The 25,739-nt window shown below is 38.3% G+C and overlaps 1 protein-coding gene across 1 annotated transcript in view; it reads right to left on the reverse strand.

The window, feature by feature from the left end:
* Nucleotides 1–7,078: 7,078 nt before the first annotated feature.
* The window catches only part of Sh3bgrl (SH3 domain binding glutamate rich protein like), an 81,853-nt gene continuing 63,192 nt past the window's right edge, over nt 7,079–25,739 (reverse strand). Inside the window, exons 3-4 of the mRNA XM_006992316.4 lie at nt 16,934–17,014; nt 7,079–9,564 (exon numbers count right to left, since the gene is read on the reverse strand). Of these exons, the coding sequence (XP_006992378.2) occupies nt 9,532–9,564; nt 16,934–17,014 (114 nt within the window). The 3' untranslated portion in view covers nt 7,079–9,531. The remainder of the gene's footprint in view (nt 9,565–16,933; nt 17,015–25,739) is intronic.

The following is a 25,739-nucleotide window of genomic DNA, read 5'->3' on the forward strand; positions in this document are numbered from 1 at the left end:
GCATTTGTTTAATTCCATCAGAAACACTGGATTTTGTGTAGACACAATTATTCAGGGGATATGCATCATGAAAGTAGAAGAGTAGAAGTGAAACTGGGGAAGGGAAGGAGCTAGCAGGAAGGGGAAGAGGGTAAAGGGAGAGGGTTGGAGAGAGCAAGTATGATCAAATACATAATATACTTCTATGCAACCCATTACAGTGTACAGGGAGCATATGCCAATAAAAATAAGTTAGAAATCAATTACAAACCAAATACATGTAGGAGGATGTGTATGTATGTATACAAATGCATAGATAGGTAGGAAGACAGACAGACAGACAAAATAGATGATGGATGGATGCATGGATAGATGATAGATAGATAGATAGATAGATAGATAGATAGATAGATAGATAGATAGATAGATAGACAGATAGATAGATATTCACAAATTCTGTTCATTTAGACATATATTTAAAGCCATGATACATAAAATGGACCCCTTACTGGAGATTGTAACACAGTAAAGTTTGAGTTTCTCAAGTGGGTTGTAGAAAATAGTTTGTATTTAATTTACAGCTTCTTTATATCCTTAGAGATTGTAGGTGGGAGTAACTAGCTATATAGTTCAGATGTGACTTGTTCAGTTTTCCTTCAGTGAAGGAGATGTCACACTAAAGTTAGAGTGTATCATAAAAACAGTCCTGGAAAATGACAGTACTATAACACATCAATATAAAACAAATCTACTATAATAGAAACAAATTAATAGATCTGATGTATTTCATTAATCATACCTTATTTACACAACAGTTCTATGTTTCAGTAGCCTATACCTGAAATAATGATCCAGTATTAAGGCTAACAATTAAGTCAATCAGAAATAAATCAGTAACAAATGTCTATGTATATTACATCATTTATGTAGGTAGGTAGGTAGAGCTAGCTCTACCTACCTACCCACCTATCTAATGTAACCATCTAACCATGCATCTCTACAGTTAATTGGTTTAATTTGATAGTGTGATTCAAGCATAAATCTATCAGCCTTTAAGTTAGAAGAAAGCAGTGATATCTGAGACACAAAATGTTTAAAATACTGAATAGCAGGGCTTCAGAGATGGCTCAAAAGTTAAGCTTATGCATAGATAGGTAGGAAGACAGACAGACAGACAAAATGGATGATTTTGCTGCATTTGCAAAGGACCTGAATTTGGTTCCCAGCAGCAAAAAACCTCCGAAACTCCAGCTCCAAGAGATATGACTTGCTCTTCTGTCTTCCTCTGGCAAATGCACCTATGTAGCACATACATACACAAACATACAAAAATATGCAGCAGGTCTTTCTTTGGACCACTCGAAGAGTGACACTGAGACTTTTCATTAATTTTAAAGGCTTAGCCCTAGCTTAGGCTTGTTTCCAACTAGCTCTTGAAGCTTAAATTAATCCATTTACATTAATCTACTTTCTGCCACGTGACTTCTTACCCCTCCTCAGTATCATATATCCATATATCTGACTTTCTCACATCTGGCTGGTGAATCACCCCCCAACCCCCACTGTAGCAGGAATTTTAAAAGTTCTTATTAATAAAATCAAACCCGAGGCCAGTTATTGGGGTCAATGCTGGTAGATCAGAGAGACAGAACAAACCACAGCTATCTCACCTCGCTGGATCCTCAGCTGGTCCTGTTTCCTCAGACTGGAAGCTTCTGTGTCCTCATCCCGAATGAATCTCAGCTGTACTGTGTTGCTCCATAGCTTGAAAGCTTAACCAGGCCACATGCTTAACCAGCCAAATGCTTAACCAGCCAAATTCTCTAGTTTCTGGTCCTCACGCCTTATATATCTTTTTGCTTTCTACCACCACTCCCTGCGATTAAAGGCTGGCTTTCTGGGATTAAAGGCGTGTCACCATGCTTGGCTGTTTCCAATGTGGCCTTGAACTTACGAGATCCAGAGGGATTTCTATCTCTGGAATGCTAGGATTAAAGGCGTGTGCTATCACTGACTAACTAGTGGCTTGTCTGTTCTCTGATCCCAGGTAAGTTTATTAAGGTACACAATATTTTGGTGAACACAATACCACCACACCCCACCACCTCAGATTCTTTCCCAGAGTTCCTATCGCTCTCTGGACATCCTGTCTATCCTCTTCCTGTCTAGCTATTGGCCATTCAGCTCTTTATTAAACCAATCAGAAGGTGCATTAGGCAGGTGAGATAAAACAGAGACATCTTCACACAGTGTGCAAAAAGATTATCCCTACAAAAATAAATACTTTTAAAGCTACCTAGTATGTGAAATTACCAGTTTCTCAGTTAATTCTTTGTTACTCAAAAACAGTATTGCAGAAGACACTTGCATGGTGTTTTGAAACCACAAACTCCACTATATATCTTCAACACTAGCCTTACTCAACATATTTCTTAAATTTTTTTTTAATGAATCAGGTTTTAAAATCATTACCTACTGATTGCTTCAGAGTTAGGGTTATGGAAACAGAAAAACCTGATGTAAGGGAAACTCCCAGGAATCTACAAAGATGACTCCAGCTAAGACTCCTAGCAATAGCAGATACATAGCCTGAACTGACCATCTCCTGTGACCAGGCAAGACTTCCAATGGAAGGATTGGGACACCAACTCAGCCACATAACATTGAGCCTACAGTCTGTCATGCCTATGGGATGTGTTGGGGTAAGGGTGGCTCAGAGATTGTGGGAGTGGCCAACCAATGACTGGTCCAGCCTGAGACCCACGCCACAAGAGTGAGCCCACCCCTCACACTGCCTGGAGTACCAGGACCCAGAGGCTGGATGGCCTAGAGATCTAGGATAGAATCAAACACAATTGGGAAAAAATGTAAATATAATTATGCCTAACAATATTCTGCTATACTCATACATTGGTGCCTACGCCAATTGTCATCAGAGAGGCTTCACTAGTAACTGATAGAAAAAGATGCAGAGACCCACAGCCAAACATTAGGCTGAGCTCAGGGAGTCCTGTGAAGAGAGGGAGGAAGGATTGTAGGAGCCAGAGGGGTCATGGACACCACAAGAAAACCCGCAGAAACATCTAACCTGGGTTCATAGATGCTCACGGGGTCTGAACAGACAACAGGGAACCTGTATGAGACTGATGTAGGCTCTCTACATATATGTGGCAGTTGGGTAGCTTTGTCTACTTGTCTAACAGTGGGAGCAGAGGCTGTCCCTAATGCTTTGTCTGGCTTTTGGGAACCTAGTCCTCATGCTGGGTTGCCTCGCCCAGCCTTTATACAAGGGGAGGTGCTTAGCCCTACCACAACTTTTTATGCCATATTTTGTTGATATCCACGGGAGGCCTACCACTTCCTGAACAGAAACAGAGGAGGAGTGGATGGGGGGGGAGGAAGAGGGAGGTAGGAAGAGGAAATAGGAGGGGGGAAGGGAGGGGAAATTGATTGGGATGCAAAATAAATAAATAAATGTAATTAATAATAAAATAAAAGATTTTACTTTGTAATATTTTCCCCATTAGTTCACAAAAAAATCTTTCAGGAATACCTGAAAAAAGTTAAATTGAATAAGAAACCCCAGAAATAGTGAAGTAGGGTCATATGTACACATGTAGCACACTGACAGGGAAATAAGATTAATTATTCAGAAATATACTATAACCTGTAGCATTAGTTACAGTAGCTAAGTAATGGAACCAATCTATGCACCCATCAATGAATAAACAGATAAAGAGAATGTGTTGTGTATACACAATGCAATACTATTCAGTCTTTAAAAAGAAGGAAACTGTCATTCTCATTAGCATGGATGAGCTGAGGGAAAGAAAGCAGGTACGGAAAACTATGCACTGCGTGTTTTCAATTATATGTGGATCTAAAACAATCAAATGCATAGGCCTGCAGGAGAATGGCTGTTACCAGAGGCTGGGAGGTGGTGGTGGAAGGCATGGCAAGAAAGATTTGGGGAAAACAGTGATGTTACAGTTATGCCGGAAGAATGAATTTTAAGGTGATAGTTATATTAATTAGCTTGATCATTCCACACTACACAGCATTCAGTTTCTTGAACACCATAATAAAACATAATGCTACATAATTACATAACTTGTAGGAATAACTTTTAAAAATATATACTTATTGTTACCTCAGCTTTAACAAAAGTCAGGAAAATTCTATTAGGAATAAAAAGGTTTTTTTTTTTTTTTGCAAATGGTGCTTGGACAACTGAAAATCCACATGCAAAATAAAATGGCCTTGAATTCTTACCTTCTCTCATACAGAAAAATTAACTCAAAACATATCACACATATAAGTGTTCAAAGCACAACATAAAAGTATTCCATGAAAGTATAGAAATAGTATCATCATGAACTTGGTTTAGTATTGTCCCCTTAGTTATAATAGCAATAGCGAAAGAAATAAAAGATCAACATATGTAAACTGACTGACTTAAAATTAAAGACTTGAACTTCAAATATCCACCTTCAAGAAATGAAAATTAAAAACCCATGGAATGGAAAAATAACATTTCAGATCATGTCTACAATGATAGACAAGTAATCTTATTATAGAAGGAATTATTATAATCCAAGAATAAAGACATCAAAATTAAACAGAGGACTGGAAAAGCCGTTTTTCCAAAAAAGATATACATACAGCCATAACTGTATAGAAGGATGCTCCACATATTTTGCCACTAAAGAAATGTAAGCCATAGCTCTAATGAGATGCCATATACTAGCACCTACAATGGCTATAATAAAAAGAAAGATAAAATAACAAACATTTCCCCAGCATTAGAGAATTTACCAAGTTTACTTGCTGCTAGTGGGAATATAAAATAGTAAAGATAATTTGAAAATATTTGGTAGTTACTCAAATTGTTAAACGGAACTACCACACAAACCACATCTGCACATATATGCAAAGGTGTTCAAACAAAATATATGAAGACAGGTGTTCAAACAAAAATGTACCTTGGCACTCATAGTATTATGCATGATAAACAAAGACGGATACATGTAAAATATACATCACATGATTTATGAAGCAAAAATGTGGTTCTAGCTATACAATGGAATATTACTTGACAATATAAAAATGGATGCTGTATTCCCCAATGACTTACTATGTGATGCAGCATAGATGAAATTCAAAAGCATGGTAACCAAAGGAACCATTAACCCCAAATCAAACGCTTTATGGTTCTATTTATGTGATACTTGCAGAACTATTAAGTCCATACAGATCAAAATTAAATTTCTGGTTGCGCATAGCTGAGGGAGTAAGAACTAATAGGCAAGGATGTCGGATGTTGAAGTCTTTCACACATTATTAATGGCTGGGCAAAAGCCACGGAATTTTACATTTTTAAATGGGTAATTCTAAGTATATAAAGTATCTCAATGAACATGTTAAAAAAAACAATTGCAGCAAAATAATAATTACATTAACAGAATGGTTACTCTTTCAAAAATATTCTTATTTTTAAATTTTTTTGGTTTTTCAAGACAGGGTTTCTCTGTGTAGCTTTGTGTCTTTCCTGGCTCTCGCTCTGTAGACCAGGCTGGACTCGAGCTCACAAAGATCCGCCTGGCTCTGCCACCCGAGTGCTGAGATTAAAGGCGTGCGCCACCACCGCCCAGCTCAAAAATATTATTTTTTTAATTTTATTTTCCAATACTATTCAGTTCTACATAACAGCCACAGATTCCCTTGTTCTCCCCCTTCCTGCCCCCCTCCCCTTCCCCCGAGCCCACCCCCCATTCCCACCTCCTTCATATCAAAGTCTCCCCCGAGGACTGGGATCGACGTGATAGACCCAGTCCAGGCAGGTCCAGTCCCCTCCTCCCAGATTGAGCCAAGCGTCCCTGCATAAGTCCCAGGTTTCAAACAGCTAACTCATGCAACAAGCCCAGGACCTGGTCTCACTGCCTAGATGCCTCCCAAACAGATCAAGCCAATCGACTGTCTCACCTATTCAGAGGGCCTGATCCAGTTGGGGGCCCCTCAGCCTTTGGTTCATATGGAAAAACAAAAAACCCAGGATAGCCAAAAGAATCCTGTACAATAAAACAACCTCTGGAGGCATCACAATCCCTGACTTCAAGCTCTACTATAGAGCTACAGTAATAAAAACAGCTTGGTATTGGCATAAAAACCGACATGTGGACCAATGGAATCGAATTGAAGACCCTGACATTAACCCACACACCTATGAACATATAATTTTTGACAAAGAAGCCAAAAGTGTACAATGGAAAAAAGAAAGCATCTTTAACAAATGGTGCTGGCATAACTGGATATCAACGTGTAGAAGGCTGCAAATAGATCCCTATCTGTCACCGTGTACAAAACTTAAGTCCAAGTGGATCAAGGACCTCAACATAAATCCAGCTACTCTGAACCTGCTAGAAGAGAAAGTAGGAAGTAGTCTTGAACGTATTGGCATAGGAGATCACTTCCTAAATATAACACCAGTAGCACAGACACTGAGACAAACAATCAATCAATGGGACCTCTTGAAACTGAGAAACTTTTGTAGAGCAAAGGATACGGTCAACAAGGCAAAGCGACAGCCTACAGAATGGGAAAAGATCTTCACCAACCCCACATCTGACAGAGGACTGGTATCCAGAATATATAAGGAACTCAAGAAATTAGACATCAAAAAGACCAACAGTCCAATTAAGAAATGGGCTATAGAACTAAACAGAGAATTCTCAACAGAGGAAACTCAAATGGCTGAAAGACATTTAAGGAATTGCTCAAAAATATTATTTTATGCGTATGAATGTTTGTTGGTGTACTGTGTGCATGCCTAGAGCCGGTAGAGGCCAGAAAAGGGCAGCAGATCCCCTGAAACTGTAGTTGCTGACAGTTGTGAGCTGCATGTGTGTGCTGGAAACAGAACAGTTTCTCTGGAAGAGTCCTGTGTGCTCTAAAACTGAGTCACCTCCCCAACCCCAAGAATGGTTCCTCTTCATGTATAGGAAGGCAAAGCTTAGTTACAGCAGGATGCCTAGTAATGTTCAGAAACAGGAATTGTGGAAGAGGGCAGAAGACCAGAAGATTCAAATTAATCAAACAGGAATAGCTTAATTGGTTTTATTGGAATTCATCAGAAGAAAAGAATTATCTGTGTTACATAGAAAAGGATTAATGACGAACTCGGTGTATTTTAAACACCAACAAGTGGTTAACAAAATCCATGTGAATTCTACTGTTTTTTTCCTTTTTACATAATGAATAAAATCTGATTTCACCCAAACTCCCTGTATTTACTTAAGTCTTTCCCAATCCAAACGATCCTTGTTTCAAAATTCTTTATTCACCTATGATCAGATTCCCAAAGAAGTGTTTGCCTTTAACACCACAATTAACAATTTATAGTGTTTTGTGAAAATGGACTTTCTGAAAATCAAAAATTCTAAAAGGCAAATGAGCTCCAAAATGTGAAATTACTAAATTACCAAGTCTGATTTGTTGACACAAATATGCCAAACATAATATAAAAAAAAATCAAGAATTTTATTTCCCAGGCACAAACTGGAGTTTCTTTCAAAACTCATCTTAATCCTCTGAATTGTATTTCCTTTTCATCGATCAGGCATGTTTTTCAGTTGACAAAATGAAAGACTTCAATTGAAGAAGATTCAATCCAAATTTTTACTTTACATCTACAGATATTTAAGTTGATTTCAGGGCATTATCCCATTGATAGAGACATCAACCAATGCATCTAGTTTTGAATAATGCCTGTCTGAAACAGTATTATTTAATACAAAACAAAAGTTAAATTGTCCATATTGCAAGTATCACCTGCTGCATTTAGCAATGTTAAAGAAAATATAATAGCTAAAATTATTTTGCTCACGCCGGGCGTTGGTGGCTCACGCCTTTAATCCCAGCACTCGGGAGGCAGAGCCAGGCGGATCTCTGTGAGTTTGAGGCCAGCCTGGGCTACCAAGTGAGCTCCAGGAAAGGCGCAAAACTACACAGAGAAGCCCTGTCTCGAAAAACCAAAAAAAAAAAAATATTTTGCTCACTCCAGAATCCATTAAAAGCACTCTGTTTTCAACAGGGTTCTCTCAGAAATATTTTTGTAAGATTAAAAAAATGGAATACTTTCGACTCCAATACATAGTCTAAAATTCAGGTCACTAAAACACTGAGAAATTGCCTTCAAATTGTTTGTTGTTTGTTTTTTTTGTTTTCTCCTTTCCAACCAACTATAACAATTACTCATCAAAATTACTGTATATTATTTAGAGTCCAGTAACACATAATTTCTAAAAACATTTATTGAAAGCATCAAATCAAGTTTGAATTTCAGTAAACAAAGCTATGGCTTCATTATATGTTGGTTCTTTGCAGAGTACAGTCTTGCAAACAGCAGATATGATACAGTCATTTGAAGTAAAAGGTGATTGTTTTGAAAAATAAAGTAATACAAGACAAAGGTACAATATCAATACCTTCTGGTTAAGTGATTTGGGTCATGCTTATCTTCAAAATATTTCAAAAGTTATTCCTTTTCTTTGGTACTTGTGCTTTCTGACAAAATCAAAGCATGCTAGCAATTCTTTCCACTTGGACTAATGTGTTCACACAATCTGTCTAAAAGTTCAGCTATCGGGGGACAGTGGCATTCATGATCACCAGCTATGTTAAAGCAGGAGAAGGGAGCCACTAAGATTTCTTTTAGCAAACACCAAAGGAAAGTAAATCTTTAACAATGAGAGGCAATATTATATAATGGTTAATTAAAAGCCTGAGCTCTTTGCAAGAAGGGCCAATTTAAAATTAATTGCAATCTTCTTTCCATGACTTACACGTCCATATTTTTTTTTTACTGAGGCAAGCAATTTAGAAGCATGATTCTGTTATAACTGTATAAGTAGATAAGGAGTCTGTCAGTAGAATGCATTCAATGATTTTCTTATGGGAAATCAACTATTTTGATCACTGAATATGCAATGAAAGGTTACATCTAGAAGCCTGGAAAATTTGTGGTTCGGAGCATATAAGTTACTCCTATGTAAGAATGAGAATGTCACAATCACCATAGGAAATTACAATGTCTAACATATCATAAACATAACCTGCAAATACATTTCAGCAACAGTAACATCACATCAAAATATTCATGTTCACTAAAGTTAATGAGGCAATTCTGGAATAAGAGTTTCTTTCTTTCTCTCTCTCTCTCTCTTTCTCCTCTTTTAATTCCTCAAAGTTGAAATGAAGATATCCTTACACTACACAGTAATATCAAAAAAGAAGCATATGGTTTTTTGTAAAATCCTTACAGAACATAAGATATCTTGGCAGATAACAATCCTATTCTATATCTACTTAGTTTTAACTTCATCTCTCATTTTTCTCACCACCATGTTCACATTTTTATTATGCTTGTTTGCATACGAGCACATCAACTAATCTATTATTTCAACATTTAAGCCTATTTCTTTTGAAGCCAGGAGTTTTATAAAAGCAATGGAGATACGTTATTTTTCAAGATGCTGAAGGAAGAACACATAACATTCAAGCTTGCTGCTTTGCCTGGGCTTCTGCTTCCTGGAATAAAAAACAAACAAAACATACGTTTAAATGTCAGAAGGCAGATACTCCTATGCATCTTAGTTAAAATAAATTTGTTCAAATTACTAAGATTATTCAAAAGCACAGTAATTATTTCTAGAGGAAAAAAGGCTTTCAAATAATTAGCAGAAGCTTTCATCGTGACAGAAAGTGCTATAGAGGCTGCTGGGAGAGAATAGGCATTAAATTCTTACTCAGCTGTGGATTCTGTATACCAAACAACCAGCTCTCCAGGCAAGATGGGACCACCGGTAAAATGACGGCGTGACTTTTATGGGGGGTTAGCAACAGCTTTCTGATTGGACTGGAAGCCAGCTCCACAAGGGGAAATTCACATCTGGCTGTGATCCTGGTAAAAAGCCATGGGCCGGGAGGTCACAGGTATTAGGAAGAGCCTACTACTGTTTCGCTAAGTGGTTATGTTGTATTCATCAAATTGCCTTCTAAATGTTTGTGTTTATGAGCATATAATTAGTGTTGCTTATAAACTTGGTCAGAGAAGCTTCTTTTTGCAATGCGCAGCAGTTAATAACTTGTAAAATTACTAAGGAAAATGACTGCTGAATGCTCAGGCATAAATGAGACATCTGTAGCAACCCCTCCAAGTGTGAAAAATCACCTTGGAAAAGAGAGTGGGGAAAAAAAGAGCAAAAGGATTGGGAGGTATGTCTTTTAGGTACATCACGACCTTTGCACTCCTCTCGTGAACTCACAGGGTGGTTACCTATAGAAGACGGGAGTCTGACAACATTCCTTCATGGAATTAAGAGAGGGGCTTATGAGGCCCCATCCATCCTTGAGAAGATATCGGCAGTTAACCATCAATGTTTGCAGTTAACAGTTGCTGAGGGTGGGGGAAGGTGTTTTCTTAAATGGTGTATATGCTCCCCATCTATGTTCATATCAGCAACCCCTTTTGAAATTCATTGGGTCACACACAAAGGCATAGAACTAATAGTGGAATTGTATAGAAAGAAGAGGTTCAGGGAGAGGGAGACAAGGGAATGGGGTAAATATGATCAAAATACATCATATACTTGTATGAAATTATCAAAATACTTAAAAATTAAACAAAACTCTAAATAAAAACTAGCACATGAAATTGGGGAAGCAGTTACATAATAACGTATCTATCCTTGTCAAGTGTTTCTTCACGTAAATGCACATCACTTTTGAGTGAGCAGTATTGGGAAACAGCCTAGCTTGCATAGTCGCACTCTGTCTTTCCTAATGAAAGAAATTACTGAGATGGGCATCTAAAACAAAAGGGTATTCTACATTCTAGGCAACTGTCCATTAGAATGCATCATATAACCAGGCGTGTTTAATCTCAGCACTCAGGAGAGGCAGAGGCAGGTGGAGCTCTCTGAGTTCGAGGTCAGCCTGGTCTGCAGAGCAAGTTCATATTTAACTTTAGGAATAAAATATAATGTAGGACCAGTGAGGCAGCTCGGCAGGCAAAGGTGCATGCTGTCCATGATGCAAGCCTGATGATCTGAGTTCACATCCTGGAACTCACTCCTTTTGTCCACACATGTGCACTGTGGTACTAATGCGCCCTCTCATCACACACACACACACACACACACACACACACACACACACACACACACACACACACACATTTGCACACATACTGAAAATTGAAAGAAAGAAAACAAGATCCATAAAACATATTCATTTAAGTATCCTCTGGCCTCTATATACACACACGGGTGCCCATGCGCACGCACGCGCACACACACACACACACACACACACACACACACACACACACACACACACACCAATAATAATAATAAAATCCTAATTTTAAAAAGAATAAAATATAAACTTCATCCTATACCTGCACAGATTTTGAGCTAAGTAATTCAGGATTCAGATCCCAGCTGTGCCACTCTATTGTGTATTCTTGAACAAAGTAAGTTATGTGAGTATCAGTTTCTTCTGTAGAATTATTTACAGACACTTTGCTCATAAAAGTGACATAAGGAAAACAAGATGAAAAGGGATATATACAAAATGTGCAGCTCGGTGCATGATTCATTACAGGCATCAATTCTTTTTTCTTTTTCTCCTCACCTCTTGACTGGAACTAAGTCCAAAGTCAGGTGTTATTAATCTTGGTTAGTAATCTCTTGGATGGATTATTTTCAATGAAAATAGGATTGTTTCACATACCACAGCTGAGGTAGATTCCATGGCCACTTTCCACCACATACTGAATCAGACAAAATTAATGAAAACCTTTTTCGAACCGTAACTCTCAACTATGTTAACAGGTTACTGCAAGAGCCTTTTGCAGCCCAATCAGTTTCTCCTTAAAGACAAGTATCACTGGATTTACTTTTCCATCAGAGTCTAAACTACTTTATTATTTCCTATCTTAAAGTCATCATTTTCACTACAAAGTAAGAACTGCTGGTGCTAAGAAATACTTTTGAATTAAAAAAAAGACAGGAAATTAGTAGTACCTCTTTCCTCTTAAGTACACCAAGTATGCAGAAGGGATAACAAAGCAGCTCTGTCTTCCACAAGAACATGCTTTATGGAAATACTTTCAGTGCAGTTCTTTTAGGTAGCAAGCTTTCTACTGCATTCGTTTCCAATCATTTTAAAGGGTATGCACTATTAGTTATTTGGAAAATAAGGAACGAGAGAACGTCACTTCTATTGGCTACTATTCCTTCCAGGCTCCTTTTTGTCCTATGCATAGGTTTTGAATAGAATTAGCGAATTATCCAGTAAAAACAAATCTATAATTCATTTTCATATATTTCTGTCATAAGCTACAATAGCTCCCTCTTATCAATACAGGAGATATTCCAACTTCCAGCGGACACCTAAAACCACAGACATCCTAGTTAGTATGGATTTTTTCTTATAAACTCATAAAAAAGCATAGTTAGAAACTACCAATAATAACTAATAATAGTGCGTTATAACAATAGTCTCTAGTTAAAGTTATGTGACTGTGGTTCCCTCCTTCTCTACTGCCATTGGGCATGTGGTGCCTACAGACCGATGTGCCAGGCAAAAGGGCAACTGAGATCCTGCATGGAATGGACTGGGATGGTGAGGGATTTCATCACGCTATTCAGATTGACAAAAAGACATACGTTGTTTGTTCTAGAATTTCCAATTAGTGATTCCAGACTAGAGTGGACAGAACTATAGAAAATGAGACTGTATAAGAGGAACCCGAGATATATTTTTAAATGTCAACATGAGCTCACTAAATGGACTAGTAGTTTTTTTGTTGGCTCTATTGTTGGCCATTTGTTTCCAATATTATAGATAACAGACATATACATAAAATGTATGTTTAAATTATATGATTATCATATTTTATTCATAAGTTTCATTGACGAATTAATTTAGTTGATGCTCCTTTGAAACATTTAACTTATCTCCAAAAGTTTGACATTATTGATTATATTCTTATTCATGCTTTTATTCATAAAGCCATTTCTATATCTAAGATTACTTCATCAGACTATATAATGCTCAGTGTGAAATTTCTGGGTTAAGGAGTAGAATAATATTCTTGAGTTTCTTGACAAATGTTTGCTTTTCTCATTTTCAAAGAAGAATAATAGCTTATTCTGCCAAAAGTATGGTTTCAATATACTTTCCCAGCACAGAGTCTTACCATTTTGTTTTACTTTTACTAATTTCACATTTTACTACAATTGCATCTTATTTTACTACATTTCATTTATTTTCAGTATACTTTTCCAATATGGATTAACTACTTGAATTTCTTTTTGGTAAGATTTATTTTTATTTTTTTAATTCTATGTGTAGGTGTGTGTGTGTGTGTGTCTGCATGTGAGTATGTGCACACATGTAAATGAGTGCAGTTGCCCTCAGAGGCCAGAGGTGTGGAGCTAGAGTAACATCTGCTTGTGAGCCACCTGACAGTGTGTGCTGGAAACCAAACCCAGGTCTGGAAGAGCAGTAAGCGTTCTTAACTGCTGAGCCATCTCTCCATCCACTACTACGTGAATTTCTTATCTGGTACACTTTCTATTCAGCCAAGTCTTTCTTACAGGTATAATACCATGGTGGTTGTCACTAAAAAAAAGTGACCAGAATAGAAAAATATTCTTCATAAATCAAACTGATCACTTTTAGTCTTGGGAAAATGTGCCAACATTCAAAGTTTCTCTTTAATCAATCCACTCCAGATGTCTTTTTGTTAACCCAATATATTAATTCCCTTTAACCAACCCTTCATAATATCCAGTGCTACTGTATTTTATTCCTTCTTCTGGGTTTAAATAATGACAGAAAAAGCCATAATAAGAAACCAAATAACTGCACTGTGGCCTCACACTTTCTGGCCTGAGTTGGATTCTCACTTCCACTCATGATCACAGCCTACCCCTTGGCTTATCTTCAAAAACAGAATCCTTCCAATTCCCCTCATAATTCTAATGTTCCAAAATTCTTCTCAAGCCTCACAGGTAATTTCAGTTTTCCTCAGGATTCACAGGCAATTTCTCTTCCCACTCACACTGAAGGAAGAATACCTTCAAATATGAACTTCTGCAGCCTTCCCTCGTATTAACATTTCTATTTGTAATCCTTTCCTTGTGCCCATCAATCACACCAGAAGACACTGTGCCTTCTCATTTTCAAGACTAACTCCCCCTCCCTGTTAAGTTTGTAAGTTTGTTTTATCACAGGCTGAAAGCTCAAGAAGACCTGTAGCCCATTCCAGTTCTAAGATGAACAAGCATCTTGTTAATTGTCAAAGCTTATAATGTGATTCTGCTTCTTGCCTTCTCAATCCAACATTCTCTTTGTTAAAGCTGTTTCACCTTAAGGCCCTCTCCATTGTTTTTGTGGACTCCTAAAACATCCTAAAGTAGAAATCTGGCTGTAAAATAGCATCCCTCTAATGTTCACAGTGCATAGCTGTGAACTCCTACTAAATTTAGTTTCTTAAGACAAATTTTTGTAGCAAAGTGGATATGTAATCTCATCACCAGGGAAGGATCAAGGCTGGCTGGGATAAGATCCTGTCTCAAAGTAAGAATGGAAAATAAAGGAAAATATGTAGATTAAGTTAAATTAAACCATATCTTAAAATACTGAAATAACCATACCAGCATCCAGTGTGGCGATGCATACACATGAGGCAGAGGATGGCAGATCAATATCAATATGAGACCTGCCTGATCTACACAGGGAGTTCCAAACTAGCTAGGGACAAAATGAAACAGTGACAAACAAATGAACAAGCAAACGATAAAACAAAACCCACACCATTGCCTTCCCGGATTTTCCGGTGACCTTGGGTGCCTAACAGATAAAAGTGAAGCTACCAGATACAGCAATCATAACCTGGTCTCCAGCTTCCGAGCCAATCTTCAGCCTCCTAACACTGTGCCCTTTGTTTAATATAAATGCTGACTCTCATTTACTCTCACACACAGTTAATAAATGCCCTCCCTATTCTGAAGCCACACTGGACTACACTCTGTTCCCTCAATGGAAGACTACCATGTGCAGCTATGTGCCCCATGCAGTGCTTTTAATCATTGTCCCTAGGAAAAATGACTTAGTGTCATTTTAGTATTTTGCAAATTTCCAACAGCTCAAATATGACCCTTCTACTGAAAATGTCTCTAATGTCCTCAATAAGAAATCCTGATTACGTTCCTGAATTCCTACAGCACTTTATTTGTCATAGTTGTGTAGAATTTACCATAGTATTGAATTATAATTACTTATATACACATGTACTATATAATCTTTTGCACATATACACTCACTAGGTTCTAAGAAGTCTATAAGGATTACATCACACTTTATGTTTTTCCACCATTAATTTCAGTGTTTCACAACTGCAGAAGAATATTTTAAGGTGTGTTACTTTTGTTTATGCTGCATTTGCTTAACTCTGTGAAGCTGTGTTACTGTGCCTGTCTAAAACACCTGGTGGTCTGATAAAGAACTGGCCAATAGCAAGGCAGGAGAAAGGATAGGCCGGGCTGGCAGGCAGAGAGAATATACAGGAGAAATCTGGAGAGAGAACAGATCAGGAAGTATCCAGAGAAAGGGGAGGACTCCAGGGGCCAGCCACCCAGCTACACAGCAAGCCACAGAGTAAGACTAAGACTTACAGAAGTAGGAGAATGGGAAAAGTCCAGAGAAAAAAGGTAGATGAGATAAGTTACGGAAAGCTGGCTAGAAACTAAGCCAAGCTAAGGCCGGGTATTCATAATTAAGTATAAGCCTTTATGTGTGATTTATTTGGGAGCTGGGTGGTGCCCATCCCCCAAAAAAAGTGCCAAACAACAACTGATAAATATTTGGTGAGTGAATGAATTCTAATTTTAATTGAAGGGGGAAAGTCATCAGTCAAAGGAAACAGACTGTCTTTTTTGGCACTCCCTCTGATCTGCATTAAATTCAATGGCTTAACTTGGGTCTCACTAATTATTTAAACAAAAAAAACCCACTTTCCTTTTGACTTGATTCAGTTTTTACAAAGCCTAAAATATAACATTTATCCATGGGAAAGGAATGTTTGGCAAGGAGGGAGAACTTCATAGTGAGACAAACATATTTACAAACCCTGTTTGGGGAAAACGTAGATGGTATTATAGGTTCTCAATATTGAAGAGGGAACTAGAGTTTAAATAAACTGCTGAACATAAAATCTATTGTTAAGAGTGGAACACAGATTCGTGCCACAGAGGAAACATATTTTGATTAAATGAGCTGGTATGAGAAAGACCAGATGGAAAAGACAAAGGTCTACTTCAAGTCCATGGCTTTGGGGCATTTCACTGGACAGGCAATTTTTGCTTTGCTTTCCTTCTTTATTTGGGCTCCCCTGGGAACACTGTCACTTGAAAAATTAATTTTTCTTGGCAAGGAACAAAATACCAAATTTAGCTGGCAATTTAGTGACCCGTTTTGTAACTCGAATGTTCTTATCATACTCAAAGAGCTGACTCTATCATTTACTCTCACACACAGCTAATAAATGTGGCAAAGGAGATGATCATAAGCTGAGATGCTTGATGTCCACGTAGATCTGTGCATGACAGCTGCAGTAATGGAGGTTTAATGTTGACAATCACTTATTTGAGAATGGATATATACATCTGCTGCCTCAGGCAGCTTGATAGAGAAGTTCCACTTAATACTCTACTTCCTGCCTACACAGTGTGTTCTATGCACATTCGTCTACCCTATTAGGGATTAAGTGTACATAGAACACACACTCCTCTAGACTTAATCTGAATATTTAACAGGGAGAACTTTTACTGGCTAAAAAACAGCAGCAACAAGACCGTCAACAATGAAGGAAAGAGAGGAATCCTACCTTTGAACCAGGTGGTGCTGTCAAGCCTAAAAAGGCGTAAACCGCATTATTTTCTCGGGCTTCAAAGAAGGCATCATAGTCCTTTGTGAAAAGAAGACAAGAAGAATTAGCAGTCTGCAACCCAACAAAGAACAAGATGTGCTCACAATGACTTGACTGGTTGACAGATCAGCTGTCTTCTTGGGCACTAAGCTCCATAATGCTGAAATTCTAGAAGGAATAATAGAGAGACAGGCAAGCTTCTGAGACTACGTGTGTGTAATGCCAACTTCAGAAGCTGAGGAAGAAGGACCACTAGTTCCAGACCAGACTGGGCTACACAGAGAAACACTGTCCCCCAAAAAACCAAAGAAAAGACCTGTAAAGTTAGGAGGAAAAAAGACAGAAAACGGGGGGAAAGCCCAGACAAAGCATTATGAGACAAAAAGAAAAAATTCCAAAAATACCAGTAAGTTAGTTTTGTGATAGATTCCCATTTTGAGTTTTTAAAGAGTTCTGTGAGAGCAGATATGTGTATCTCTGCATCTATATGTGTTTCTTGTGATTATTCTTTGACTCTTTTTTTTCCATTTGTTTATTTCTCTTATCCTATTCCGGTCTGTTTGTTTTTATTTAATCATATTTTATTTTACTTTACTATTCTTTTTTAGGTAACTGTTTGGTTCCTAACAATAGACAGCAAGAAAGGGTGTGGATTTGGGTGAGTGTGGATATGGAGAGGACACAGGAGGGGAAAATATAATCATGCATTGTTTGAAAAAAAATCTATTTTCAATTAAAAACAATAACAAAATACAAAGAGGAGAGGAGGGAGGGAGGGAGGGAGGGCTTTTGGATACACTGGTCTTTGGGGCAGAAAATGCAGAATGGTTTATTGCACATCACATAAGATTTACATCTGCTTGCACCTCCCTCCACCACCCAAAGCAAACATTTCTCAGCAGCAGATAGCTTATTTCCAGTGGGAGACTGATTCCAATTCTCCATATTTCTGTTCTGTTACTGAATTTAATAGTAATTTCCTCAGCCTGAAATAAAACTAATATTAGCTACATATGCGTAAGGCCAGAAGACCAGTGAGACTGTGCTGTCTTTGCAAAGAGAATGAATGTTCTTGAAATATGAGCAAAAGAAGCCTTAACCCTGAGGCTATAGAATCTTGACATGTCTCACTTTGGTTCAGCTTTACATTGTTGGCCCTAAGCCACTAAGCCTTCACCAAAAGTAGCAAGTAGATTTGTCTACAATTGTAACTTGTAATCAACAGCAAACATAGTTAAATGTCTGCTTTCTGTATGTTGCCTTGATTAGTGTGATTTCTAAACATACTCAGAGACTGACACTTTGGCTGATTTGTTAAAGCCGAGATTCTCAAAACTTGCTGATTTCTCTAGAAAATACGGTGTTACAGCTCTGAGGGAAAGGTATCCAGCAGTAGGGAGCCAAGGAATACCATAAAGTCACACCACACAACAAACCTCACACAAGAGATTTATTGGGAGGGAAAAACCCAGGAGCGTGGCTGCCTCTGCTCAGGTGAGAAGCAGTAGAGAACTGAGCAGAAGACAGGGTTTATACAGGATTTCTTTGGAGGCAGAGCTTTCCAGGATGGAGATTTCCAGGGTGGGGGATTGGTGGGATTTCAAGTCCCAAGCTTGGCTGCCTGCATCTGGAGAGGCTGGGTCTGGCTGTTTTGGCAGTTAGAGTGTTCTGTGGGTGGAACCTGGCAGTTGGAGGTCCTCAGGAGAGGGGCCTGACCATTCATGTGCCTCAAGGGGCTTACCAATGCCTCACCAATGGATCGTCTTTACAAGGTTGCTTTCAAGGACATTACTTTCCAGCTCTTGGATCTGGACAAAAAAGGCATGGGTGACCCTAACAGTTTGGACCTCAAGAAATATCAGAACATACAGCGCCATACTGGCATTTGGAAGGTAGAGGCAGGAGGATCAGAAGTTCTAGGCCATCAGCTACATAGTAGTATGGGGGTTTTTATTTATTTATTTATTTTTGGCCAACCAGGGCTATATGAGATTCTGTTTTAAAAACAGATAGTCTTTTCTTTCCCTCATAGCTTGCATAGTCACAAAGGAAATAATAATAATAAGAGAATAAAAAGATAAATTACAACATGTAGCAGGCTTTCTTGGACCACCAGCCCCCAAACCATGACACGGAGACTTATTATTAATTATGAATGCTCAGCCTTATCTTACTCTTGTCCCACTAGCTTATAATTTATTTGAACCTGTTTCTCTTCATCTACATTTTGCCTTGGGCTTTTTACCTTTCTTTCATTCTGTATGTCTTACTTTCCTGCTTTCTCTACATCTGGCGGGCAGGCTGCTGCCTGCCTGGCTGGCCTCTGGAGTCTCCCTCTCTTTCTCTCTCATTCTCGATTTTTATTGAGCTTAAATTCCTCCTTCTACTTATTCTTTCTGCCCTCTTGCCCCGCCTATCCCTCTCCTGCCTAGTTATTGGCTGTTCATCTTTTTATCAGACCAATCAGGTGCCTTAGGCAAGCAAGGTGAAACAACCGTAAAACATCTTTACATAGTTAAAGTAATATTCCACAACAACAACATGGAAGAAAATAATTGTAAATCGTGTGTGTAGTAAAATTTCACATCTAAAAACACATAAAAACCATAAGGAATAACAGTAGTAAAACAAACTTAAATCTGAGAAAAATGACTAAACAAACACTTAAAGAGGATAGAAGGATGACAAAGAAGCACAAAATGTGTGTTGATACCATCATTTTGATCATTATGTAAATGCAAATTAAAATGACCAGAAGATACCAAGACACCAAACTATTTTGGATTGGTTTACAAGGCTGACAATAGGGCTAAGAAGTAGTTCAGGGCTTCAGCATAATACTGGCTGAAATATGCAGCAGCGCAGAAAAAGAACAGGCAGACACAAAACTTCTGACAATACCATGAGTTGAAGGGAAAGGCTGAATATCAGGAACCCTTAAACAAGAATGTGAAATGGCACAATCAATCCAGACACATTCCAAATCCTTTCTAAATTAAAAATACAATCACTGTGTTTGGCAGTAAACACAATCCCGGCATTCACTGCTGGGAAATGAAAATTAGGGTTCGTACAAACATCAGAAAATAAATGTTCAAAGTACTTAAAATTACAATGGCTCAGATCTGGAAACAATGAAACTGTCTCCCAATGTACAGTGGTTAAATGAAGTATCTGTATAATGACATACCACTGTTCAGCTGCATGAGGGAAACAAAGTATTAGTGCAGGCAACAACCTGGATCTCAAACACACCCAATTCATTGAAAGAAGCCAGCATCAAAAGACTACATACAGCAGGAATCCATTTATGTAACATTACCAAAGACAAAATTATAGAGATGATGATAATCAGTACTTGCCAGGCGTTAGGGGTAGGCATAGCATATACCTATAAAGGAATATCATGAGAGTTTGAGAAATGCTTCGATACTTTCATTATATCATTAGTTACAGAAACCAATGCGTGCGTTAAAATTTATAGGAAACCACACTCCAAAAAAGACATTACTATAGACTAGAATTTCAAACATTAAACTTAAACAAAGACAAGTAATGTAAGTATATTTTAAGAAAAAAATGACAAAAATTAAAATATATAAATGAAACAGAAATGAGTACTGGAGGAGTGTGTGTGTGTGTGTGTGTGTGTGTGTGTGTGTGTGTGTGTGTGTTCCACCAAGCTGTGAGACTTTAAATGCAGAAGTTGCCAAAGCTAAAAATACAAATAAATGTAAATTCAAGTTAACTCAATTAAAAATGGGCTGAAATACCTGACTAAGACACACTCAAATGAATATCTATAAAATGCCATCAGGCTCATGAAAAAAAAAGGCCATCACAATGAATTATTGAGGAATTCTAAATTACAGCTAGTGGAATACCACCTTTAACCATCCAAGAATGAGGTTTTTCAAAAGAACAAAAATATAACGAGTGTTGAGAAAGATGGAGAGTAAGTAAACCCTTCCCCACTATTGCATGTGAATGTAAATTAGTACAACTCTTATGGAAATCATATATATATATGTATATGTATATATATATATATATATATTCCTCAGAATGTTAAAAATAGAACTACCTTAGGCCAGCCTGGTCTACATGGCAAGCTCTGGGAGAGCCAAGGTTAAATAGAGAGGCCATGTCTCAAAAAAAAAAAAATGGAACTCTGCCATGACCCAGCAATCTCCCATTGAGGCAAATATCCAAAGGAAGTGAGGTCATTATGGGTATCGGTCTTACACCTGTATGTAGCACTCACAGTGGAGGCAAGCGAAGTGCCTGCGTTTGGGGCCAGCCTGGCCTATAGAGGAGCCGGGTTTAAAAAGCGAAGAAGAAAGACTATACTTTCAGGGATCATTTCTATAGTTCCTTACTAAAAAGCGAAGAAGAGCCGGGCGGTGGGCACACGCCTTTAATCCCAGCACTCAGGAGGCAGAGCCAGGCGGATCTCTGTGAGTTCGAGGCCAGCCTGGGCTACCAAGTGAGTCCCAGGAAAGGCGCAAAGCTACACAGAGAAACCCTGTCTCGAAAAACCAAAAAAAAAAAAAAAAAAGCGAAGAAGAATGAAATTAAAAAAAAAAAAGAACAAGAATGTCAAAGAGATTGCTACAGTTGGATATTTACTGCAGCACTAATCACAGGAGGCAAGAAATGGAAACGGCCTGTGCCCTGCAAGGGATAAGGAAACAAAGAAAATTCAGTATGTGTGCACAGTAAAACACCAATCAGCCTTTTAAATAAAACCCTGCTATTTGTGACACGGATGACCCTAGAGAATTAAAATACAAATACCATGTTTTTTACTTTTGAATTAATAAATCTACATATAAGGTTAGCATTTTAATGAGTATACAAAGTAAAATATTTCATTATGGAATTTGTGGGTGTGTTTATATGTATTTTGTGTGTGTGCATACATGTGTGTACATGTGTGTAGAGGCAAGAGGAGGTCACTGTCAGATGTGCCCTACCTTACACTTTGGAACAGGGTCTCCCAGCGAACCTGGAACATTAAAGGCACGCTCTGCCTTGGCCAGCATTTTAACCTGGAAACTGGGGAGGTGAACTCGGGTTCTCATGCTTGTGCAGTAAAAACTTAACTGAGTCGTTTCCCCAGCCTCACATCACGGGATTTTCAGATGTCATTTTGGTTGCTTTGCTTCCTCTCCTGCCTTCCCCAACCTGCTCGGCCCTCCTCCACCCACTAGATCTCTTCTGCTTTTGTGTCTCATGGATACAGTCACCTTCTTCTTTGCTATTTATATTCCCTCCACACATGCCCTTTAAAAGTTCTTTCCCCCCTCTTCAGGGTCTTTCGTCTGGTTTATGACCTGTATCTACACACACACACACACACACACACACACACACACACACACACACACACACACACACAAATTAAAATCCAGGATCCACATATGAGAAAAAACATGAGTATTCCACCTTCTTCTCTGGATTATTGCTTGAGATAAAAAAAATGTCCAGCCCCCTACATAGAGACACACAGGTGTACAATGTGCAGAGAATGAGACTTTGGGACACTCAGCCCTAAATGGGATGCCTCCATCAGATCCCTCCCTTCAAGGCTCAGGGATCTATAATGAAGAGGAGGCAGAGTGTGTGAGCCAGAAGGGACAATGGACACCAAGAAAACAAGGCCCTCTAAATAAACATGATTGAGGCTCATATGAACTCAGACAGACTGTGACAAGCACACACAGGGCCTGCACAGGTCTAAGCCAGTGTGGGTGCCAATGCTGAGAGGGGAAGTGGACACAGCCCCCATCCCTAAGCCAGAAGCTATTTCCAATTGATAACAGCTAGCAAAGGAAAACTTAGTTCTCTCCAGTACAGTCTCACTGGGTATATAAACCACATTTCTGGGCAGGCGTCATACCCAACAGAAGATAGCTAAAACAAAATGAACTTGATGGTATTTTTGGAAATTGTGTGTGTGTGTGTGTGTGTGTGTGTGTGTGTGTGTGTGTGTGTGTGTGTGTGTGTGTTATAATACTTAGTTTAGACTTTTTTTTAAATCTTACTGGTCTTTTGCTTGTATATTGTGGTTTCCGGTTTTGCATTTTTATGGTGTGTGTGTTTGTGTATGTGTTTCTAGTGCTCTTAGTCTCTTACTTGCCTGTTTGTTTTCTAAAAAGTCAGAAAAAGAAGGTGAAGCCAGATGTGAGGGAAGATGAGGATGATCTGGAATGAATTGGGGGGAGGGGAAACTATGGATCAGAATATATTGTATGAAAATTATTATTATTATTATTATTGTTATTATTATTTTGAGACAGAGTGTCTCTGTGTAGCAGCCCTGGTTGTCCTAGAACTCATTCTGTAGACCAGGCTGGCTTCAAACTCACAGAGATCCGCAATTCTCTGCCTCCTAAGTTATGAAATTAAAGGTGTGTGCCAACTTGCCTGGCTGAAAAAATTATTTTTAGTAGAAAATAATAATAGTAATTACTAATTCCAACTAGTTTCTTGCAAATGTCATGACTTTGTTTTTCATTACGGCTGGATAAAATTCCATTTCATCCCATTTTAGCCATTTATCTGTTGATACACATCAATATGTATGTTCTCACATGTGAAATCTGAGCAAATCAAGCTTATAAAAGCAGAGAATAGTACCATTGGCACTAACATATTTTCCTTACATCCTGGATAAACTTTTGAGGTCCTTACTCCAAAGTGAAACTAGCAGGATTCTGACACCAATGCTATGCTGAGACTGGTAAATTATTCAAGGTTTAAAACATATATACAATATCCCCACGTAACCAGTTGTAAGTAACTAAAATACAATTCAAAAGACTCCAGTGTATCAGGCATTGTGACATATGTCTGTAATCCTAACACTTAACTGGCAGATACCTAATCATGAATTTAGGCCTGCCGGGGCATATAGCATCTTCCAGGTCACCCTACATTACAAAATGAGATCTTGAAGACCCTGTCTCAAAAGGGAAAAAGACAGGAGTCATACAGGAAAGTATTTTTATTATCAAAAATTAATTTAAAACAACTTACATAAGTCTTTAGATTCATGTGAAATAAAGCAATTCTACAATCTGTATAAAAATCTGGTAATATAATGCTATGTAGAGGATCTAGTTGCCTATCTCAAGTATTTCAGGGTCAAGTTATATTATCATTTGTTGGTTCCAGACACAGAAAAAACAAATGTGAACCTAAGAAGGAAAAGAACATTTTTTTCCTTAATTAAGCCAGATCAATTCAATTGTTCGACAAATGTTTATTAAGTATACAACTATATAGACTAACACTGTTCTTTTGTTTATTTTAAGAAATGGTCTCACTATGTAATTCAGGGTGGGTTCAAAGTCCTTATCTTCCATATCTCCCGAATGAGCTGGGATTGCAGGCATATGCTCCATGCCTGGCATAAGCAGTGTTCTTGATGTTAAATCTACAACAGTAGGCAAGGTAGTTTGCGTTCTGAAGCAATTCTCTTAAGGAGAAAATGTACAGAAACTTGATTTACACCTCTGGAATCCCAATCACATTAACCAGGAATGCATGACACCATATTTTGTCACCATGTTAATTCTCATTTCATTCTTACAAGACTGTCAGAACTGAATTCTCCTTATAAATTTGCTATCTTGTATAGCAGAGTTTCACATATATAGGTAGACTAGGAACCTCTGTCATCATCTAGTCAGATAATCAGATCCTGTGCCACAGTCCAGTGGCATTCAGTAGGAGGTAATTTCCACCCAGGGGCTATCTGGCAATGCCTAGAGTCATTTTTCATGGTTCAGAAAGTGAATGCTACTGCCATTGCATGGGTAGAAGGCAAGGTTCCTGTGAAAGATCCGACAGTGCACAGGGGATCTCTACACACCAAAGAGTTGTCCTTCTAAGGTGTCAGTAGTACCAAGGTTGGGAACTCTTCGGATAAGTAAAAGAAAATGAATAGGGAAAGCTAATTACTCGGTATCTCCAAGTAAAAAAGGGCAAACAGAAGATGGCAAGGATCCAGAGATTAGCAATTGCAAGATGTTGCTAGCAAAGCTGCCTGGTACTCCAGATTAGTATGAGAATTATTATGATGCACAAAGCACAGAGCATAGCCACTAGTGGACAAGTTTTCTGTGAGTGACTGCTACAAGTTCTTCTCTCTGGGATTGCAATCTTAATTCTCCTTGTCATTCAACCCCACCCCCCCACCCACCCCCCTGTCAGGCACACAGCAGCACTAGACAGAAAATGGATTCCTTTTCCACCGATACATATGTATTTGGTTTACTGGGTCTCACCTCCTGAAGTTTCACTTCCAGCTTGGTAATTCTTAGTGATACTTGCCCCCTTTCTCCCCACAAGATAATCCATTCCCCTGAAGGAAGAGCTAAACCAGGGAGATATGGCTTCCTGATGAACTCTTGAGACCCACACTGTGTTTGTTTTCAAAAATCAAACAACAGGCATTTTGAAAAGGAGACAGAAACAATATGTTTTATATTTTCCAGAAACTAAAGGGACTTCGAAAGTGCTCAACACACTCAACACACAAAAAATGACAAATGGTTGAAGATAGATGTGCACATCTTTTTTTGTGGCTTGAACATAATGCACACTTGGATCAAAACATCACATGGTAAAATGAGAATATGTACCAACGTCTATGCCACTAAAAAAAAATAGTTCTAAAATGAACAGTCGAGATCACATATTGGATTACGTTGGACTGACTGACCATTTTTTCAATTGTTTTAATTTTTTAATTAAA

Source organism: Peromyscus maniculatus, chromosome X, assembly GCF_049852395.1.
Source record: "Peromyscus maniculatus bairdii isolate BWxNUB_F1_BW_parent chromosome X, HU_Pman_BW_mat_3.1, whole genome shotgun sequence".
NCBI classification, from domain to species: domain Eukaryota; kingdom Metazoa; phylum Chordata; class Mammalia; order Rodentia; family Cricetidae; genus Peromyscus; species Peromyscus maniculatus.